We start from the raw sequence: 23,810 nt of genomic DNA on the forward strand, positions 1-23,810 counted from the left end.
GAAGAACAACCAACAATGGCGACTTCAGAGCAAAAGAAAACTTTTATTACTATGTGTGCATCCATAATTAGAGAAAACTACAGCGGCGATCCGCTTTCACTTGCATCCTTTATAGATAAAATAGTTTTGATAGAAGATTTGATGGAAGAAAATTTGACAAATACTTTCATTTCGTTTATAAAATCCAAGTTAGAAGGGAAAGCGCGTGAGGCAATTCCAAATGAAGTAACAACAATTCAACAAATAAAAGATGCATTAAAAGGTAGAATAAAACCTGACAACTCAAAAGTTGTTGCAGGAAAAATTGCATCGTTAAAAGTTTTTAATAATAATCATACTGAATTCGCTAAACGTGTTGAGGAACTCTCCGATGCTTTAGAACGATCATTAGTTATAGAAGGAATGACTCAGGAAAAAGCGCACGAAATGGCAGTCGAACAAACCGTCAACGTTTGTCGGCTTAACACTCGCTCAGACCTAGTAAAATCAATTTTAGCGTCAACTACGTTTACTGACTCTAAGGATGTAGTTGCGAAAATGATCGTAGAACAAAATAACCAAACAAGTGAAAGGCAGGTACTAGCGTTTAGATCACGTTATAACAGGCAAAATAATAGTTTTCGAGGTAACTTCAGGTCAAATCAATATAATAGGAACAACTTTTCGAGGTACAACAACAACTTTAACAGAAACAACAATAGCAATTATAGGCATAATAACAACAATAATTATGGCTCGCGAAATAATGATAATTTTCGAAATAATAGCAGGCCCGTAAACAGAAACAACAGCAATAACAACAGTAACAACAACAACCGACGTTCAAATACTACAAATAACGCTAGTGTACGCACTTTAAACGCCAACGGCCCTCAGGAGCGAACACTGGGGGACCAGAATCTGAATTAAATAACGTTTTTCAAAATAAATCAATTTATTGTTTAAACCTGAACTACTCAGATTTTATCGAACTGAATTGCAATGACTCTTTTAAAACATGCACTTTCTTAGTAGATACACAGGCTGATATATCAATTATAAAACTTTCAAGTTTAAAACAAAATGTTTCTATAAATTACAACAATATTATAAATATAACGGGTGTTACTACAGATACAGTTTCAACATTGGGTACCATTAAAACAGAACTTTTTTATTCAAATTTTTCAATTCCACATACTTTAAATGTAGTAGATGACAAATTCAACATACCGTCAGATGGTATTTTAGGCAAAGACTTTTTGAAAAAATACAATTGCATCATAGACTATGCAAACGAGAGCATAACAATTGGCATTGGCAAAAATATTCATAAAATTTCAATTTTACATAATACAACCGATAATACATTGATAATTCCTCCTAGATGCGAAGTTTATCGCTTATTTAAGCTGAAAAAATCTAAACATCCAGTTTTTATAGACGCACAGGAAATTTGTAGTGGTGTGTTCACCGCAAAGTGTATTGTTGACACTAACAATCCGATAATAAAGGTATTAAACGTCACTGACGAGGTAAAATACGTAAGAAATTGTAACATAGTTACGGATGAAATCACCAACTATAACGTGTATAAAATCAATGATCTTTCAAAAGATTCGAAAAGGTCAGAGGAATTAAAATCAATTTTAGAAAAACAAATGCCAAATTATGCCAAACCAAAACTTCTCGATTTATGTCTAAAATATAATGACGTGTTTGCACTAAAGACCGATCGTATGACACTTAACAACTTTTATGAACAGAAATTACGATTGACAGATACAAATCCTGTTTACATAAAAAACTACCGTTTACCATATTGTCAGAGAGAGGAAATTAATAAACAAGTTGATAATTTATTGCAAAACGATCTTATAGAACACAGCTATTCCAACTATAATAGTCCATTGATACTTGTGCCAAAGAAAAATCCAAATGGACAGAAATCCTACAGGATGTGTGTTGACTTTAGAGCCGTAAACAAAAAATTGATAGCAGACAAATTCCCACTTGCACGAATAGACGATATTCTTGATAATCTAGGCAGAGCCAAATATTTTTCTACATTGGATCTGTATTCAGGTTTTCACCAAATCCCATTAAATAAAGATTCTAGAGACATCACTTCATTCAGCACTGATCGTGGTGCTTTTCGATGGAAAGTTTTACCATTTGGTTTAAACGTAGCTCCGAATTCATTCTCAAGAATGATGTCAATTGCCTTTTCAGGAATTTCTCCAAACCAAGCCTTTTTATATGTCGATGATCTTATAGTCATTGGGTGCAGCGAAGCTCACCATCTTAAAAATTTAGAACAAGTCTTTCAAACATGCAAAAAATTTAATTTGCGTCTCAATCCCGAAAAATGCAACTTCATGCGTTCAGAAGTCACTTTCCTAGGACACAAATGTTCGTCAAAAGGTCTACTTCCAGACGATTCCAAAATAATTGCAATAAAAAAATATCCGAAACCTTGCGATAAAGATGCAGTAAGACGATTCGTGGCATTCGCCAATTATTACAGAAGGTTTATACCAAATTTTGCTTCCATAGCAGCACCTTTAAATAAACTTAGCAGGAAAAGAGTGGAATTTAAATGGGATCAATCATGTGATATAGCATTTGAAAAACTTCGAAAATCTTTAATCTCTCCTCAAATTCTCCAATACCCAGACTTCAAAAAGGAATTTATAATTACTGTCGACGCTTCAAAAATTGGTTGTGGTGCCATTTTAAGTCAAAATAAAGATGGCATTGACTTACCAATTTGTTTCGCGTCCAAATCATTTAATAATTCAGAACAAAAGAAATCAATAATTGAGTTAGAGCTTTTAGCTATATTTTTTGCAATAAAACAGTTCAGACCATACGTATATGGCACACACTTTACAGTCAAGTCCGATCATCGTCCATTAGTTTACTTGTTCAATATGAAAGATCCCTCTTCAAAACTTTCACGTATCAGACTTGAACTGGCAGAGTACAACTTCACTATTGAATACATAAAAGGTAAAACGAACGTAGGAGCAGATGCACTCTCTCGCATCACAATAGAAGAAATAAAAAATTCAGGAACATCAATTTTAGCAGTACAGACAAGATCACAGACAAAACAAGCACAATTAATGCAACAAGAAATACTCAAAGAAGAAAAAGTAAAAGAAAACATAAAATTACAAGTTTATGATAATTTTTCAAACAAATTTTCAAAGAAAATACCCAGAGTAAAATCCCAAATAAGTTATGATAAAAGTGGTAAAATTACGAATTTTGAATTAAATGCGCATTTAAAACACAAAAAGATTGAGTTAATTAAGGTTGCGTGTGCTAACAAAATAATACATTTAGATGAATTACTTTTGAAGCTACAAAAAGAAGCTGGCAAGCGCAATATTAATATAATTGAATTGCAAAAAAATGATAATCTTTTTAAATATTTTTCGATATCAGATCTGAAAACCATTGGGAATAAAATTTTAAAACATCTAGAAATCGTCCTAACCGAACCCGTAGAAACTGTGACAGACGAAGACAAAAAACAACAATTAATAACAATTTACCATACCGACCCAATTTTAGGAGGACATTTCGGTAGCAAAAAAGTTTATGCAAAACTCAGAACCAAATATTATTGGAAAGGCATGACGCGCGATATAGCGAAATTTGTTAAAAACTGCGAAAAATGTCTTTTGAATAAGGTTAAGCCAAAAACAAAAGAAAATTTAGTCCTAACCGAAACACCATGTAAGCCATTCGACATTGTTGTCATTGACACTATAGGACCTCTACCTCAATCCGATAATGGTAACAAGTTCGCTGTCACCATTATATGCGATCTCAGCAAATACTTAGTAACGATTGCGATACCTGACAAAAGTGCAAAAACGGTCGCATCAGCTATTTTCGAAAATTTCATACTAATATATGGCATTATGAAAACAATTAAAACTGATTTAGGTACCGAATACAAAAATGAAATTTTTTCAGAGTTAACAAAATTATTAAAAATAGAACATAAATTTTCCACAGCGTACCATCATGAAACTCTTGGCACAGTAGAGCGAAATCACAGAGTTTTCAATGAATATTTAAGATCTTTTCTAAATCCCAATTTTTCCGACTGGGATGTTTACTTGAAATATTTTACTTTTCTTCACAACACAACAACAAACACAGTATTCGATAATAAATTCTCACCATATGAATTAGTCTTTGGCAAAACAGCTAATTTACCAAAAGAACTGCAAACCGATAAAATAGACCCGATTTATAACATAGCAAACTATTCGAAAGAAGTTAAATTTCGTTTTCAAAAAACTCACGAATTAGCGAATAAAACAGTTACAGAACACAAATTAAAAAATCAAACCGGATATAACAAAAGTTCACAACCAATATCTGTCAAGGTATTTGACAAGGTATTGCTTGAAAAAGAACCCCGCGACAAGCATAGTAGTATCTATATTGGTCCGTATACCGTAATAGGTATTGACGGCGTAAACGTCACGTTAATTGATGACGAAACGAAAAAGAAAAAAATAGTACATAAAAATAGAATAAGAAAAATTAATTAAATTAAATTTTAAATTCAAGATTATTTAAAGTTAATCTCTATTGTTAAATTAGGAATAAAATGTTTTTCTTCCAAACCTGAAAAAAAGACAATGAAATCAAATAAATTTAAACAATCATTAAAAATTAAGAACTTAATTCATACAGTAGAATTAAAACACAAAAAAATTGTTTTTAATTATAAAAATTAAATTTAAGTCCTACTTTAGAATTAGACTTTAGAATTTCATTTTTAATTTAGATCTAAACATAGATGTAGATTTAAATTTAGTTTAACAGTCTTAAACTTTTATTAAGATAAAATACATCACGTTTGGGACAGAAGAATTTGGCCAATTCTTCTTTTCCAAAGGGGGATGATGTAAGGCAACCCTTATGATAAGTGTTGAGTGACCATAACATCAATCATTAAATATTAACCACGTCAATTTTTTGACCACACCAATCACTCACAATGAGGGTTACCTTCATAAACGTCACTTTGAATGACGCCAATTATTTTCGCGCATTCAACTCGTCAAGAAGCAAAAGTTTTCAGCAGCTCACATATATATTAAATTTCTAAGTTTGTGAACATTTTATATTCAACAAATAAAATTTTAAAAAGACTATATTTAAAGAGTAAAGTTCATCAGTTTCTTGTTTTGGTATTGAAAGCGGTGTGCGTGCGAGAAGTCTACGCAATTTATATTGTGTGCCTTACTTAAGTTGCGTTAAAGCGTTTGGGCGATAACCTGCGTCAACTACGACGCAAGAATAAAGATGACCACGATGGTCATCTTACAGGAGCACCAAATCTTGCGAGGATGCGTTCTCTGAACGCACAGCGTAGGCCTTCTGCTGTCGCACGCCTCATGGGGACCAGTTCCACCCATTTGCTGAAGCGGTCGAAAAATACTAGTAGCATCGTGTTCCCGTGTGTGGATCGTGGGAGTGGTCCAACGAAATCGACGCATACCGTGGCGAATGGTTCTTGGGCCACTTGTGTGAGCATTTTTCCGGCCGGCTTTTGCTGTGTTTCCTTGTACTTCTGGTAAGACTCGCACTGTCGTACGTATCGACTGATGTCCCGAAACATGCCGGGCCAGTAGTACCGGTTGGCAATCCGCGCTACTGTCCGGCGGATGCCCATGTGTCCAGCGCTTGGTATATTGTGAATTTCTTCTAATACTCGCTGTCGCAGTGGTGTGGGTACACAAAGTTTCCAAGGTACCGCTTCCTCATCTTGTGACCGGCAGGGAATATGGCGGTACAGTTGTCCATCTTGTATCATGTAGTCAGAATATTTCTCGGGGTTAGTGCGCACTTCATTCACGCGCTTGTGCCACCACTTGCATGGTCGCTCTGTTGTCGTTGCCAGTCGTAGGGTCTCCAGTGGCTGTCGTAATAGTGCATCCGCTACCAGGTTCAGCTTTCCTTTCCTGTACTCTATGTCGAAGGTGTGCTGCTGAAGTTCCAAGGCCCATCGTGCTATACGGCCGGAGTGGCTTTCGATGGAGTTTAGCCACTTTAGAGACATATGGTCCTTGATTACCCTGAATCGGTACCCTTCCAAGTATGGCCTCATCTTGCGTATTCCCCAGACGATCGCGAGGCATTCCTTCTCGGTAGGCGAGTAATTGGTTTCCGCCTTGTTGAGTTTCCTGCTGGCGTAGGCGATCACGCGTTCCCCGCCTTCCAAATCCTGTGTCAATACGGCGCCTAGCCCGAAATTGCTTGCGTCCGTTTGCAAGGTGAAGGTCTTGGTGAAGTCCGAACAGGCAAGTATCGGTGCTTCCGTTAGTTTTTGCTTCAAGACCTCAAAGTGTTTGCCCTTTTTCAGCAGGGTTGTGAGTGGCTGGCTGATCGTCGCGAAGTCGGGCACGAATCGTCGGTACCCAGATGCTATACCGAGATATTGACGCACCTCTTTCGCGTTCGTTGGTGGTTTCAGGTCTTTGATGGCTGCAACTTTCTCGGGGTCGGTGTGAATTCCCCTGTCGCTTACTACGTGTCCTAGGTATCGAATTCCTTTCTTGAAAAACTCGCATTTCTCCGGGTTTATTCTGGGGTTGGCGCGCTGTAGTCGTAGCATCACTTCTTTCAGGTTGCGAATGTGCTCCTCCAAGGTGGATCCTATGATGATTATGTCATCGAGGTAAGCGAAAGCGTAGGGTTCCATCTCCGGTCCAATAACCTGATCTAGTGCTCTTTGAAACGTTGCAGGTGCGGAGTGTAGGCCGAACGGCAAAACGCGCCACTGGAATAACCTGCGTCCCGGTACCGTGAAAGCTGTGTAGGGACGGCTCTGGGGCTCCAGTGGTATTTGCCAGTAGCCATTTTTCAAATCCAAACTGCTGATATACTTCGCCCGTCGTAGCTTGTCCAATATATGTTGTATTCTGGGTAAGGGGTACGCGCCGGGTACGGATCGGGCGTTAAGCTACCGATAGTCCACGCATAACCTCCACTTCCCGTTTTTCTTCTTGGCTAGTACGATTGGTGCGCTGTGTGGGCTACAGGATGGCTCGATGCATCCTTTCTGAAGTAATTCGTCAATTTCGTTGTTGATGATGGTCTGCATAGCTGGGTTGCGTGGGAAGTAACGTTGCTTGATAGGGCGGTCGTCCGTCAGGATAATCCTGTGCTCGGCTATTGTCGTCACTCCACTCATGCTCTCGAATTTTCGGAGTTCCTTTGCTAGAAAACCGCGCACTCGTTCCGCTTTTTCTTGTATGTCGTCGTCGTTGTTTTGCAAAATGCCGTCGTGTTTGAAGTTACTGCTGCTCGGTGCCGTTATACTCTGAATGGTTCCAGATGGGGCTCCAGGGGTGTCGTACCCGGCGTTATCCGTTCTTGATGATGTTGAATTTTGAATAGTCCCAGGGCTGTCGTACCTGGCGATATCCGTTCTGGCTGATGGTGTACTTTGAATAGTCCCAGGGCTGTCGTACCTGGCGATATCCGTTCTTGATGATGTTGAATTTTGAATAGTCCGAGGGCTGTCGTACCTGGCGATATCCGTTCTGGCTGATGGTGTACTTTGAATAGTCCCAGGGCTGTCGTACCTTACGATATCCTTTCTTGATGATATTGAACTTGGAATAGTCCCAGGGCTGTCGTACCTGGCGATATTCGTTCTTGCTGGTGTTGTTCTCTGAATAGTTTCTGGCGCGGCTCCCGGATTCGGTGTGTGCCGGGCAAGGGGTCTGGTTAGCACGAGGTGGCCTTCGCCACATGATATGGTGGCTCCCATGCTTCCTAGCGTATCTAGGCCCAGTATGATGTCGTCGATCGCTCCGGGCATGACGTGTAAAACTGTGTGGAGTGACGCTTCTCCGAGGCGTACCTCAGTCCTTATGGCGTCGAAGATGGTAGTGCTAGTCCCGTCTGCCATCGTTATTTTGGTGGCCACTCTCACCATTTCTCCGCTTCCCGAGTTTACCACACGTTCTGCTAAGCTGCTCGAGACGAAACTTCTTGATGCCCCTGTGTCGATGACTGCCTCGGCTGATTCCGCGCCGAGCTTGGCTACGGCGTAGAGGCGACCATGCTCTTGGTACATTGTTACTGCCGTTTCGGCGGTAGGTCCCTCGGGCTCACGGGGCCTTCTTCTTCGTGGAGCCCTCTGTCGTTTCCCTGACGGCGGCGGCAGCATTCGATGGTTCGTATGTCGTTGCGGCCACATTTCCAGCAAAAAATTTTCTGTGGGTTTCGGCACCTATTGGTGTCATGTCCTCGTTCGCCGCATCTCCTGCATACGTCGTTGGGGTCGTATCTCTGATTGCTTGGAGGCGCGGTTCGTTAGGTTCGGTGGTGGTGGTGGTTGTGTTTCAGGTTTTGATGGTGACACCCGGGTTGTGTCACTGGCGATGTGTCGCGTAACTTCGCGGTGCGAGATTAGTGAAGTCCCTCCGACGGATGTAAAGTTGGTAATCGGGGTGGCTGTTACGGAAGATTCATTCCAGCCGCTGTTCGCTGGTGTACCCTGCGTGTCTCATCAAGCTCTGTATAGCTAGCACGTAATCCTTGTACTTTTCCTTGTTATGCTGCCTTCGTTGGCGTATGTCGTCCTCGAGAAGTTCGAAATACCTGACTGGCAGGAAGAAACGTAAAAAATCCTTTTTGAAGTTTGTCCACTCTCCCCAGTGCGCATTGTTATTGCGGTACCATTGTAGCGCGGCGCCCCCTAGTAGCTCGGGCATGGTTTTTGGCAGGAGGTCCACGTTTAGCGCGTATACTTCGGCTAACTCCTCTAACCGTTCGATGAACGCTAACGGGTCCCGTCCACCTTCATACTTTACGGACCACTTTCTTACCTGGTCGATGATGGGCGCGAACACCACGGTCGGTGCTTGAGTTACCTGGCATGTATAGTTCATGGCTGGTGCCGTCATTCCCGCTGGTAAGTACGGTTGCGTGGGTTGAGATGTGCCGGTTGATGATGCCATAACTTCTGATGGTACGTGCTGTTGTGTGGGTACTGTACTCCTGGGAGGTGCCTGAGATGTACCGTTGGGTGGTACCGCTATTCCTAATGGTAAGTACTGTTGTGTGGGTACTGTACTCCTGGGAGGTGCCTGAGATGTACCGTCGGGTGGTACCGCTATTCCTGATGGTAAGTACTGTTGTGTGGGTACTGTACTCCTGGGAGGAAACGCGAATTGAGTTTGTTCTACTGTTGTAACGGCGACCTTCGGTGTGCCTCCTCCGTTCGATGGAGTCGGTGTCTTAACCTCATTTACGTCGCTTATGTGCGTAGTTTCCTTGTAGATGGCTTGTAGGGATAAACATTTTTCGTGGATTTCCGAGTCGGTATTTGCCTTTGAGGCCAGTGCTGCTATGCGCTTTCGGATTTCTCGGGTGGTACCTGTCTGCTCAATACCCAATTCCTGTGTGATGGATATCAGCTGCTCCTTTGAAATGTTGTCTAACCACGTGGTATTAATCTGGTTCTGCTCCTTCTGACGTTGTACGATTTGCAGGGTCCCTGCTCGGGCGCCAATTGTAACGAAGCTTTTTCGTGCCCCGTTGCTTCTTTGATATTTGCTGCGGTATACTCGCCGTGCCCAGGGTTCGTTTACAATAAATTTGTATTAAAGGGGCACCTTGCAAATCGATTTAATATAAAAACTTCACTCTCTTTATTGGTTGTCACAAGAGAGAGCAATAATTTGGGCACCTAGTTGTGGCTGGCGATTTTGTAGCCGAAACAAACTAGTAAGTTCTGGAAATCGAAGAGCCTAGAAGTATGCAGCGTAAACTATAAAAGCGGGGCAGGCGAGTAAGAAGTAATTCAGTTTGAGTTGAGCTATCAATCAGTTTGCTTAAGCACGCGATCTGGCGGCCAATAGTAGAGTTTCATTTGAGTTATTAATCAGTTTGGTTATTAAGCCAGCGAGTAGCAAAGTATAAGTGTTATTGTGAAGTACTTTAATAAAGGCCATTTTTCCATCATTCAATATTGGAGTTATTTATTCAACAGTTTAGTGATTCGAACTTAGCAGAGGATTGCAAATATGTAAGAGGATTTGCAAGTGAATTCGTTACAATTGGTGTCAGAAGAGGAATTGTTGAATAAATTCCAGAAGACAACAAGGACATGGCAAAGTTCAGTGAATTGAAGATCCAGCAACTGAAAAAGAAGTTCGAGAACCTTGGGTTAAATACAACTGGCAATAAGATCGAACTTCAAGCACGGCTACGAGAGGTAATGGAATCGCAAGGAATTGATGTGGACGAGTTTGTCTTTTATCCTGATGGGGACGAGACAACAACAAAAATTGAAGAGAAAAACGAAACATCCCAGACAGTTACGAGCACAGACTTGAACATGATATTGGCTGCAATAACTGCTCAAACATCGACAGTAACATCCAAGATGGAAGCACAGGAGGCACGCATTTCAGAAATGTCGTCACAAATGTCATCTCAACTGGAATCGCAGGAGACACGCATAACATCGAAGATTGAAGCACAAGAAACGCGTATGTCAGAAATGTCGTCACAAATGTCATCTCAACTGGAATCGCAGGAGACACGCATAACATTGAAGATTGAAGCACAAGAAACGCGTATGTCAGAAATGTCGACACAGATTACATCCAAGATGGAAACTCAGCTGGAGAACCGTATAACAGCGAAGATTGAAGCCCAAGAGAAACGTATAACATCAAAGATTGAAGCACAAGAATTCAGAATTTCAGCACAGATATCATCGCAGATCTCTGCTCAACTTGAAGAGGAAGAAGAACGTATTTCCTCGAAGTTGGAGGCGCAAGATACAAAAATTTTACAGTTTGAAGAAAAAATCGAGGCCGAGGTGGATGCTTTGAGAGGACGTATCGAGCAGTTGCAACTAAATCGCCCAGCAGTTTCAACGAGTAATCCAAAGGTAAAAACACCATCCTTTGACGGTTCTGTTCCTTTCCAGGTCTTTAAGCTACAATTTGAGAAGACCGCAACAGTGAACAACTGGAATGCGGAAGATAAAGTTGCTGCATTGTTCGTGGCATTGAAGGGGCCAGCAGCGGAAATCCTACAGACGATTCCCGAAGGAGAGCGGAACAATTATGAAGCATTGATGGCTGCTCTAGAGAGACGATACGGAACTGAGCATAGGAGACAGATATACCGAATGGAGTTGCTGAACCGCTTCCAGAGGCCTGGTGAAACATTGCAAGAGTTTGCGTCGGATATTGAAAGGCTAGCACATTTAGCGAATGTGGACACACCCGTGGAATACACTGAAAGGGTAAAGACTCAGAGCTTTATAAATGGCATACGGGACGTCGAAACAAAGCGAGCTACATACGCAAACCCAAAGCCAACATTCGCAGAAACGGTGTCACATGCTCTGATTCAGGAAACAGCGTCGCTTCTGTGTAAGCCAGTTTTCAAAGCACGCCGTGTGGAAATAGAAAGGCCAGACTGGGTAGACACGATTTTGGAAGCACTGAAGGGATCACAACAGAAAAATGCCGGAGTTATTAAATGTTGCAAGTGCGGCAACCCAGGTCACATTGCACGTCATTGCGACCTTGGTCCTAATAGTTCCAACAATGTGGGTGGCCGTAAACGCAAAGCTGGCGGAAATGAGCAAGAGCGTTTCGGATGTAAAGGACGAAAACTTGCCCCGGCTATTGAATGTCCTGTGATATCTGTGTCAGAGATTGGAAGGAAATCAAGCAGTCTTACCATCAGAGGGAATGTGGATGGTAAAGAGCGTGTACTGACTGTAGATACGGTGGCATCTCATCCCTTGATTCGATCTGATTTGGTCTACAGGAGAGTAAAGTCATTACCTGGAGCAAGGTTGCGTACGGTCACAGGCGAGAATAATGAAGTCCAAAGCGAAGTGGTATGTCAGGTATTAATTGGAAAAGTCATGGTTCTACACAAATTCGTTGTGGCGGAGATCGTTGATGAAGTCATATTGGGAGTGGACTTCTTGGTTGACCATGACGTCAGGATCGATATGCGGAGGAAAATTATGCGCTATAAGAACCAGGACATACCACTTAACTTTAGTTTGGAAAAAGGGTTCAGCAGTAATCGGGTACTGGTGGAAAAAACTCGACGAAGACCACGAAAGTCAAAGGCAAAGGTTGATAGATCGAATGGGCCAAATAAATCAAAATCAAAAGTACCTGCGAGAGAAACACTGGCATTGAAAAAACCTAAACGACGCAGAAAAACGTGGCAACGAATTTCCGAGAAAGAATGCGAGGGTAGTTTCAAGCCAGAGCGCACTACTGTTGTGAAATGTGGGAACGATACTGATTATGCGAAGCCAATCCGTCAAGAGCAAGCTCTACGAAGTAGTTCCTTGGCCAAACAACAGAGTGTGAAGTAACGAACCAAGGTATTGAGTGGTACGATGAAACACAGGTACCATGAGAACAATAATTCGAAAGGTTTCTTGGCGGGAGATTTGGTACTGTTATACAACCCTCACCGGCGGAATGGTGTTCCATCCAAATTTCGGTGCAGTTGGGAAGGCCCGTACAAGGTTGTGAAGAAGATCAGTGATACCATCTACCGCATACAAAGCATTGAGAAACCACGGAGTAGAAGAGTGGTACATTTGGCGATGCTAGCAGCGTTTTGATCGAGAGATTTGTCTGATCGGGACGATCAGACTTACATAGGTGGAGGGCAGTGTCACGGATATTAGCATCCATCACTAAGGCGATGCTAAGGCCATGCCAAGCAGTATTTACGTCAATAATCAAATCAAGTATACACATATATAAGGCAGCCCAGAGAGATGTCACACACAGATGCATTTACTTATACGCCTATGTGTACTCGAGAGACTGTAAACTACAAACATTCACATCAATAATTCAATCATTATGTATCTACATAAACGAATAAATAATTGCGTCTACACATATGTACGTATACGAGCAGCGGAGCGGCAATGCACAAACACATGTATATATCTTATCTGAGTTGTCACAAGAGAGAGCAATAATTTGTGCACGTAGTTGTGGCTGGCGATTTTGTAGCCGAAACAAACTAGTAAGTTCTGGAAATCGAAGAGCCTAGAAGTATGCAGCGTAAACTATAAAAGCGGGGCAGGCTAGTAAGAAGTAATTCAGTTTGAGTTGAGCTATCAATCAGTTTGCTTAAGCACGCGATCTGGCGGCCAATAGTAGTTTCATTTGAGTTATTAATCAGTTTGGTTATTAAGCCAGCGAGTAGCAAAGTATAAGTGTTATTGTGAAGTACTTTAATAAAGGCCATTTTTCCATCATTCAATATTGGAGTTATTTATTCAACAGTTTAGTGATTCGAACTTAGCAGAGGATTGCAAATAAGAGGATTTGCAAGTGAATTCGTTACAATATATTGGCAAAACTATTTCACATAAATTAGAACCAATCTGGAAAAATTCGAACAAATTATTGCTAAAGGTTTAATAATTCAGAATTTTCAATACGAAGTGTCAGTGTACGTTGGTGCCAGAAAAGGCTAAAACAGCAACTTTTGTGTAAGAACTGCAACACAGTTGCTAAAATGATAGCTGGTCGACGGCGCAAACTATTTTTCGGCAGAACTTAATGGGGCTTTTCATGATTGAAAAAAAAAAAAATGATGTCAATTTGCATGAACTGATCAAATCAGAATCCTTGAAAATTTTTTATGATAATTTTTATACAAATTAAAAAAACTTTTGAATTTTTTTGATAGAAGTTACTGTGTATTTATTCGGAAATAACTCTTTATTTTTCTTTTAATTTTTAAATTGAAATTGTCCATTCTGTAAAGAGATATAACTCTATGATATTTATGCATGAAAAATATGTTTCAGCGGCATGCGCGAGAGCATTAAAACCCTTAATATGAATCGAAGCTGGAATTTATAAAATCACAAAATTGTGTCTTTTGATGATTTTGTAAAAATGCTAAGTTGCCAAATTTTTTCACAAAGTCGGACAACATGAAGAAGAAGCATTTTTATGAATGGGAAATGAAGAGGAAGCAATATATGAATGGGAAGTTGTAAGAAATTCAGATTTATGTACAAAAGCGTTGTTGTGACATTTCATCACAACTCTTCAGCAAATAATTTTTGTGAAAATATGGAAGTTAGGTTTTGTTATGAATGTTGCGCGTATGCGCACACATATTTATATGTATAGGGCGTGTGAATGTACTCACATTTGTTTGATTAAACTAACGAAGGTGTTGTATCAATGCAATTTGGACAAGTAGGATAGGAATGCATTTTAGTTTGTTTAGGGATATGTGTTGTAGATACTTACATATAACTAAATAAATAACAAGCAGTAGGTTTAAAGTTTTGAAATCAGTATAATTAAATTAAAAGAAATAGGTATTATGGTTACATAGTTTTGCTTAAATTACAACAAGTAGGTATTTATACATAACAACAACTACTACCTGAAATTAAAGAGAAAACCTGAAACGAAGAAATAAAAGTTAGGTAGGTACATAAGTACCTATATTTAATTTGGTTTTAATTTTAATAGATTCATTTAAATTACAACAAACATTTACGTAGCAACAACTACTTTCTGCAATTTCATCATCATCATTTATTGCAAAAATAGTATTAGTACAATAAGATCTAGGATCTTTTATAGTACAACAAAAAGATAAATGGCAATGTAAAAAAGAACAAAATTCATAACAGAGGGTTATGTAGGTTAAATAATCACATCAAAAATAGAGAATTATCGTAATTTACTAGTATCTAAAATAAGCAAATAATTAAATTCAATAACAAAACATTGTATACACTCATACATATTGATGGCGAAAACTCAAGAAGTATAATGGTTTCAACTAAAATGAGCATAAAGAACATTTTTAAAGTTGCTTTTATTTAGACTACTACGTACGGATACTGGAATAGAGTTCCATAGGCGAATGGCATTGACAAAGAATAGCCGTCCAGATGTTAGATAGTTATAAGTTGGTACTATTAGCTCGTTGATTCGAGCAGACCTGGGGAATATTAGCTTATCATATAGGTAACTAGGCTCCTTATACATGATAAGTTGACAAAGGAAAATGCTGTTCCTAGCTTTCAGATATTCGAAGATTTCCCAGCCCAGTAGACGCGCTCTCCAGCTGGATATATGATCAAATCTGGCTAAGCCGAATGCATAACGTGTAACATGATTAAATGCTACATCAATTTTATGAGCAGACTGGGAGCTCAGTTTACTGTACACTAGCTCAGAGTAGCAAATGATTAAAAAGAAAACCTGAAACGAAAAAAGAATAATGTAGTTAATTTTTGTTTGCATACTTTTGCACTGAATATTTGCATCAGAATTACCAAATTGACACTACACGTAGTGACAGTTTCTCTCACAATTTAACCGGTTAAGTTTAAATATATATGTTTCACCTGTATTTGGATATATTATTTTATTTTGTAATATTTTATAACATATTAGGGTGCTTTTCCTCATGGTAACATTTAGAAAAGGCCCTGAATGTTTCCAAATACTAGGCTCGGATGCAACTTTGAAGGGGTAATCGTGATTTAGTAACAAACAACTAGCTACAGGCTGAAAAGAAAAGAACTGGAGAAAAATTATTAGCATATGCAAATTTGTGTTTGTTTATAAAGCTTAAACATTATCTATTACCTCTCGCATCACTTAGCCACAGAGTCGCAGAAATGTAAGGTTTTGAGCCAACTTGCCAATTTGTGCAATAGGACTTTCATCTTTTTATTTGCTAGAACCACTTTCCCTTGGGTCCTATTCTCCTAGAGGAATCAACAAATTTCTTCCCTCCTTTCGCTTTTTTAATTTCTTTAACTCTCCTATCCTAGCAGAATGCACCGATTTCTTACCCCCTTTCCGTTTTTGAGTTTTTTTAGGAGGTAGATGACAAGCCTTTTCCCTACTCTCGGCGGCCTTCGCTATTTTTAAATTTTTTTCTTTTTCCGCATTTAACTTTTGCAATTTCGCAATAAGTCGTCGACGCCTTTGCTCTTGTTCCTCTGCTCTTGCTACCCACTTAGCATTTTTGTACAGCAGGACAGTTACCATGAAGTCCAACAATTTTAAACGATGCTCCGTGCATTCACCGGTGAACCACTCCGGGTACGATTCGTCAGACTTCTGCTTAATATACTCGATGATCGTTTTCTTCGGTGAAGGCTCGTGTGCGCAGACACGGAATATATGTATCAATGTACCACCTCATATGATCTGCGCTTATTTGAAAAAAATAGTCGGAAGGATTTACAAGTCTTAAATCTTCGTAAGGCTTGTAATTCTTGGCACGTATCAGGGCTTCCGAGCTATTTCTTTCTTCCACCGTAGACTTGCGCATAATATCCTCGCATTTATCACATTTCACCTTCTTTTGTGATGTTTGATAAAGGGAGTAGCCGCTATAATACCTCTGTACCTGTATCTCCGCTGCGCGTTGAGCAACCCGTGCTACTTCTATTTCAGGTCGTATAACCTTCTTTGGATCAGCGCCTCCCAAGAGGGTCTCATCGGCACTACCCTCCTCTTGGACTTCCGCATTGGCTCCTTGTGGTCGGGCCTCCTCCATGAAGTCAATGTCTTCTATTGAGTCCATTTCCGGCTTACTGCAGTACGTGTGGTCATGTTGAACGAATTTAAACTGCTCCTTAGAGGCGTTAATCGTTTGTGGAACCTCCTCCTCCATATTCTCCTTCGCTATTTCATGAAGAATGCCATCAAGGCTTTTTGCGAACGAACATTCTTTTGCGTCCACTTCCTCAGCGGGTGCAGCTATCTCAACATCTGTGGAATGGTTCCAGTCTAGGAAGATGTCGTCATCATCCGCACAGTTGCTGCCTTTAGCCTCGAAATGATGTCGCAAAATCTTCATCGACATCAATCGGGCAACGATGTACTGCATTTCGTTGGCTGATGGATGCATATTGATGCCTTGGCTTGCCCGTATTTTATAAAAAAAAGTTCTCCAAGGCATCTTGGTTCATCTTACCAAGCATAACAAAGTCCAACTCTCGATATTCCATAAATAAGTCCTCTGACAAATTAATCATTGATGTAATCGTTAAGATTAATCCTTTGACGCATAAAACGTTGTTGTTATTTTTAAATTTAAGGGTCTTCAAGGGATTTTTGTGTGATAAATTTTTCGAGTCAAGTTCATCGAATAAATCGTTCATTCTCTTTATAAAAATTTGAGTTGGCTTTACTGATCTCAAAATGAATAGATCGGACCCAAATAGATGTAAATCCTCCATCATTTTGAGCCCAGCATAAACTGAATAGCTCAACAGCTGCGTAGCACGCGAAACACTCATTTTTTCAAAATTATTCGGATCTATGTGGGTCTTAGTGAGCTTTGGGCATATTTTAAAATTTTCATTGTCCCTGTCTACCTCATACAATTTCCTAACTACCCCCTTATTCACAGGTCCATCTCGCGTCTCAATAGTAAATTTACCTACAAACTGATTCCTAACATTCTTAATAAGATGGCAGTAGTCAAACATAAAATGGATGTCCTTTCTATTATATGTTATCGAAGTGTTGGAAGCGATTATGATAAGGATGTTGAAAGCTTTTACGTTTTGTGATCCTTGGTCGCACAAAGCTACCTTAACGTCGAGTCCTATTTCGTGCGCTACATCTACGTTCTTCCATAAGAGCCTTAAAATATCCTCCGCTGATACTCCATTTCTCGCTATATAATAGGATAATACATACTTCCAACTGCTGCATATTCCCTTAATCATAAAAACAGGCATTTATCACCAATCAGTTTATCACGACAGCCATTGCCACTGTCAACATAACCATCTATGACATCAATTTTATTGTTGTATGTCAAGTCCTTTTTGATGCTCACTTCATCCCACATGATTTGACATATGCGATGGGTGCTTGGCATTGAGGTAATCATGACCTTCAAATTTTCGATTACCTTTTCAATATCCTCTAACGGGAGTCCAAGGAAACTTGCCGTTTCAACAGGGGTGGACCATAAGGAAAGGGGTGTTAGAGGCGTTGGTTCCACATTACAATTAAAGAGATGGTTGGTGTCATGTGGGGACACATTGCAAGCGGGGCATACATTTTGTATGTCGGGGTTGATTCTGGATAGGTAAGAGTTTAACCTGTTACAGTATCCAGAACGAAGTTGAGCAAGAGTGACACGCGTTTCCCTGAGGAGTATGCGTTCCTCTTCCGCGATTTCTGGATATTTTTCTTCAAGTACTGGATTCACCGGGCAATTCCCGGCATAAAGGTCCGACGCCTGTCTATGGAGTTCACCAAGGACCTGCTTGTGTTTTTTCGCTTCATGCGGCTGGGTTCTCAGGTGCCGTATTTCCTCAAACTGCTTACGGAGATGACTCCTTAGGCCTCTAGGCGGTGCTGGTTCGTCAATCAGATGTCTGTTGGTATGCCCAGGTTTCTGGGTATTCAACAGAAACTGTTTGGTCAGCATCTCATTTCTCTCCCTGATGGGGAGTATTCTCGCCTCATTATGCAGATGGTGTTCTGGGGACATAATTTCTACTTCTTCCCCACCAACCTTTGAGGTTTCGAAAATTGTTGGGACACAGTCATTTTTAATTTTCCTACCGATTTTGGCTTCCGCCACAAAGTGGTTGCCACAAATAAAAAGCAATTTCCCTTCTACTTCCTCAATTGACAAGTTGCATGCCAAAACCCAAGCATTTCTATCTTCTTCTACTCTAGGGAACGCATGTAAAACGACACCCTCTGTTGGTGTGCAAACCGACACGCAGCATACGCGTGACATCTTTGGGCTCTCCGAAAACGTATGAACTGGCTCCCCCTCGTAGCCTTAAAAAAATACGTTTGAAAAATTTTAACCTCTTTGAATTTCACAATAACCAAACTAAACGCACAATAGGCCATATACATAAAACTAGTAAAAGCTGTTTTCAAAAAAACAAAACCACTAGAAATTTCACTATAATTTTCAAGTGAGTACTACCAAAAATAGACTTAACTACTTTTAAACATATGGCACAATATGAACATACATATTTGAAATTAAAAAATTTATCTACAAATACATATCGTAAGGTTAATTCACAAAGGGCCTAACCAACATATTTAAATATATGTGTACTGTGGTTTTAACACTTTAAAATTTTTCCTGGAAGTGTAATTTGTTATATAATTTTAAAATTTTTGAAAAAGCCAGTTCCGAAAATTCGAATGGTTGAGGCCTTTGTGAATTAAGCTAACGATACATTTATGTATGTATATACAATCAATATAAACTACGCTACACACAAAAAAACACATATGTTACCGACAAAAAAAATTAATTCATTTGGGCCGCCCTAATTTCAGTTTTTACCATCACAGCAGATTAGAATATCACTAGCACTGAGTATGTGCAAACAAATGTGCATACCTACAAACACATGATGTAGATATGCAAACCACCCTCTATTGCACTATATAATAATCACGTCAGAACCGAAAAGAATATTAAAGACTACCCAGGACCTTAAACTAATAAGCCGCACCTCATACAGTCACTCATCTTCACATACATATACATACATACAACTACATGGATTGAAAATCACCCCGCCGATACCTATAAATTGGGATGTAATTGGAGCTTCCCATCCCTAATACATACTCTAAAGCAAGCACACGTTTATTAACATTATACACAGGTGTGGTATACCTTAACAATTTTCTACAACACAGGTTCCCTAAGCAAATACACTGTGCTATGCAAAAGACATATCATACACACGCACACGCATACGCAAATATAATGTGTACCTACACACTTATGTAAATACCCTTCGGCAAGCCCACTTTACACCCTTATTTGAATTTTCCTAAATATCAACCAACAATGTTTTGCCGACGGGGTTTAACACATGCACACTAATTCTAAACTCATTTTAAATTTACACAAATTTCACTTAAAAAAAGTTATACTTACCCAATCTCAACGTTGGCACGGCATTGTCCTTCAGGCTATTATATTGGGAAGAAAGTGCAGTGCGCACACGTAGCTTCGCGACTTTGTGAATTCCTGAATCCTGAGGTTCTCCTTCCATTTAGAGGAGAGCTCAGGATTCGATGGAATGGAGAAAAATGATAAATTAGTTTTCGAACGCGAGTTGTTACCGCACCCGATAACACCACACTTCCGGAAAGCAGGCATTATTTTAATTGATTATTTAATTTAATTTTTATTATTTATTGAATATGGTTTTGAAAAAAACCTGTTTTTTGTTTTTATGCAAAGAATTTGGTAAATTAGTTGCTGAATTATTTCGCAAAATATCAAAAAGCTTGCTATCACGCCAAAATCTTTTTGATAATGAAGTTTTTGCCCCATTTTGGCGCAATTGCACGAGAAGATTAACTGTAATTTTGTCTCCTTTTGGTGTAACAGTTAAATCCATTGGCGCAATCCTCTCACTCAAAAACTTTTTTCTTTATGATGTAAACAAAACACATATGCATCTATACATAATTGGATTGATTTTATAAACACAAATCCAATATATGTTTAGCAAATATATCAGTTTTGTTAAATTCTTTATCACAAACAACAATTTTCCTTATCACAGAGCACACACAATTTATTTAACAATTTTTCCAATTGGAGCAGACAACCCACATACTTTCTCGACAACACAATGTTTTGGTCTTCTTTGTAGCTTTCACACTATTTGTAATCCCTACATTTTACCAGCTACACCAAACAATTCTATTCTGTTACCATTTACACTTATATTTATTAAATTTTCACGTTTTTAAAAATATTTTTACTTGTCTGTGAACTTTTTTCCTTTTGCAGACATCCACACATACTGCACAGAACAATGTGTTGGCTTTACTTGTGGCTTTTGCACTTTTTTAAGCACTACATTTCATGTAATTCTGAACGCAATAAATATTTGTTGGCATTTGATTCACTTTAGAATTATATTTATTTATTTTTTTTAATATTTTCACAACATTTTGATGTCTGCAAAATTTTCGTATCTTTGAGCAGACATACACACACACTTCACAACACAATGTTATGGTTTTCCTTATGGATTTACCCTTTTTTAAACACTCCACTTTATTATCTTCTGCACAAATTAAACATTTTTTACACTTCACACTAATATTAATTGATTTATCACAATTTTCACAAAAAATTTCACAATTTGCAAACTTTTGTTTGCTTATTCTTCACAATTTTGACACTTTTCTTCTTTTTGTCTTCTATTTCAGCTTGCTGCTTCACTCAACTGTCACTCAACTTATTTCTCTTTCGCCGCACAATTTACGAATACGTGGGCAAGAGAATTTCCGATACCCTACCGAGAACATTTGCTTTCAGCGAATAAAAATGCTGCCATTTTTTTTATTTCACCGAGTAGCAAACTGACGTCTCTTGGTATTTGTTCAAATATCCAATTCAATGCTTTCCAGCCACTCTGTGTTCTTTGGTACCAGTTCCCCTTTTGTTTTTAACACTTTTAACGTTTTTAGTATTCTTGCATATGTACAACTATTTTATTTGCTTTATGTAGAATAGAATTTGTCAAGAATTGAACGCAGAATATCTGGTTAAACCTCGAAAAATGCCCGAACGGGAATCAAATTCATCTCGTCTAGAACGTGATCGGGATCGTGGAAGGGATAAGGATCGGGATCGTGACCGAGATAGAGCGCGGGAACGTGTACGAGATCGAGAACGTGAACGGGAAAAAGATCGGGAACGTGAGCGAGAACGTGAAAGGGACCGTGAACGTGTACGCGATCGAGATAGGGAGCGTGATAGAGAGCGCCATTATTCACGCAAACGTTCAAAATCCCGATCACCATCCCGAAGCAGCCGTTCGAGGAAAAGCAAAAAGTTGCAAAAAAACAAGAAATATTGCAGGCGTAGTCCTAGCAGGAGCAGCACAAGCAGCACCTCAACATCTACATCTAATTATTCTGTGGTTAGCCGCAGCAGTCGAAGTTCCTACAAATCACGTTCACAAGCAAGAACCACGCGAACTCCCAGCTCGGAGGAGAACACGCGGGCAAAAGCTTCAGCTGCACTAGCTGTTGCCACACTTAAGGGAGTAGAGGCTATTGATGCGCAAGTACGGAAAGCTTTGGATGCTATTGAAGAGGAAACCTTTCAACCGAAGGCATTCTTTAGTACGCGGGATAGAGAAGCTCCCGAAAAGAAAACTCTGCCCAAAAAAGTAATAATTGACCTAGAATCGGAAACAGTAAAGTTACCGAAACCCACAGAGATATCAAACGATAATGCTTTAGACGAGAATATATTTCATCCAAATGTACATACATACATTTTTTTTTTATTTTAATTTTATTAATACATTATATTTTACAGTTCATAGGCGATACTGAACTTAAGGCCGAAAAGTGGTTGCGCAAATTATATAACTACAGACAAAGATACTACCAGGAGTAGGTAATATACGTGCACAACTTTTTAGAAAAGAATAACTTAGAGTAGGTGAAACTTTAAAATAAATCTGAGCCGGTTTTGCGTGCCCGCAACAATGCCTCATCAGCAGTCAGCGTCTCTTCACTTGAGGGATTAATGGATGTTCCATCTTCATTCAATTTTTTCTCTTTAAAATCTTCAACGATCTTCTTCGAATATACTGCGTTGAATAAGTCCAGACTAGTGAATTCTGATTGTACAACATCGGGAGCTTTGTATGAGACATACGGTTTCAATTTGCAATCAGTTAAATCGGGAACAATCAGTTCAGGAATGCGTTCTGGTACCTCAACATATTTACCATCACGTGTTGTATAGCCAGTGTCTTTAACGCCCCTTTTATCAATTGACACCGGTGGGTTGGGTAGAGTTCTTTGGGCTAACTTTACGATGCGTGTTCCTCGCTTGTTATACACTAGAAATTTGCGAAAATTACGTTTGCCCTGCACTGGACTTGTTGTACAAATGGCGCGACAGTTGCTGTTTCCAGCCCATGGTGTAATGCGTAGTAATTTGTTTATATTCTGCATAATTCCGTCCAAGATCGAAAATTGGTTAAGCAACTCAAATTTCCCATGTGTAAAGAATAGTTAGGGTTGTATGTTGATGGTCGCTGTTTAGGGGAACGATGGAAATAGAACAACAGTGCTGCTACTTTCAAACTCAATTTGATGGGTTGTAGAATTTTAAAAAAACATTTGTAGATTCTTTGAATAAATGCGATATATTTGATCCAAAGAGGGTCGAAACACAACGGAAATCAGCATCGGATACCATCGTGTTATTAACTCCCTACGTGGAAGGAAAGGGTCGAATGCTAATACGGGTAAAAGTCTAGAGCAGCGGTCGACTGCTGAAACTCGTCCAAGACTTAACTTTTTGGCGCAGAACACTCCTGCGTCCGGGGCCTTCGGCCGCGGTTATGAAAAATTACCCGGGCTGGTCTATCAATTGTGTGGGATCAAAATTAAATCCATTCAAAATCCGTTTGTACATCACTTATTTTAAACATTGCAACAACCACATACAAATCCGGACAGATACAATTTTTTTTTCCGACTTCGGTTATTTTAGTCTAGATAAATGTGCGTCGTTTAACAGCCCCACCATTATTTGTTGATGCGTATTAGCAGTCGACCTATGTTCTGGACTCTTACTTCAATAGCGAGAAATATGTACCCGAATACGATGATCAACATGATGACATGGAGAAAGCCTTGGAAGATAAGGAGTATACCTGGGCAGTTTTAGGAATTGCCTGGGCTTTCCTCAAAACGGGGGATCATGAATGGTTTTTAATACATTGA

General features: G+C 39.4%; 3 protein-coding genes across 3 annotated transcripts; 1 reads left to right on the top strand and 2 right to left on the bottom strand.

Moving 5' to 3' along the window:
• Nucleotides 1–14,621: 14,621 nt before the first annotated feature.
• On the bottom strand, nucleotides 14,622–18,060 carry LOC137246183 (uncharacterized). The gene is made up of 2 exons (XM_067777264.1): nucleotides 15,666–18,060; nucleotides 14,622–15,599 (listed from the first exon to the last, which is right to left on the bottom strand). Exon 1 carries the CDS (start codon nucleotides 16,990–16,992, stop codon nucleotides 16,150–16,152), a length of 843 nt encoding a protein of 280 aa, XP_067633365.1. The 5' UTR covers nucleotides 16,993–18,060; the 3' UTR covers nucleotides 14,622–15,599; nucleotides 15,666–16,149.
• A 3,442-nt stretch (nucleotides 18,061–21,502) lies between these two features.
• LOC137243083 (serine/threonine-protein kinase fray2) lies at nucleotides 21,503–23,090 on the top strand. The gene is made up of 2 exons (XM_067770286.1): nucleotides 21,503–22,330; nucleotides 22,387–23,090. The coding sequence occupies exons 1-2, from the start codon at nucleotides 21,620–21,622 to the stop codon at nucleotides 22,465–22,467; spliced, it is 792 nt and encodes a 263-aa protein (XP_067626387.1). The 5' UTR covers nucleotides 21,503–21,619; the 3' UTR covers nucleotides 22,468–23,090.
• mRpL41 (mitochondrial ribosomal protein L41) lies at nucleotides 22,315–23,102 on the bottom strand. Its single transcript, XM_067770287.1, has one exon. The coding sequence runs from the start codon at nucleotides 23,031–23,033 to the stop codon at nucleotides 22,521–22,523; it is 513 nt and encodes a 170-aa protein (XP_067626388.1). The 5' UTR covers nucleotides 23,034–23,102; the 3' UTR covers nucleotides 22,315–22,520.
• Nucleotides 23,103–23,810: the final 708 nt, after the last annotated feature.

This window comes from Eurosta solidaginis, chromosome 3, assembly GCF_040869045.1.
Source record: "Eurosta solidaginis isolate ZX-2024a chromosome 3, ASM4086904v1, whole genome shotgun sequence".
NCBI classification, from domain to species: Eukaryota; Metazoa; Arthropoda; class Insecta; order Diptera; family Tephritidae; genus Eurosta; species Eurosta solidaginis.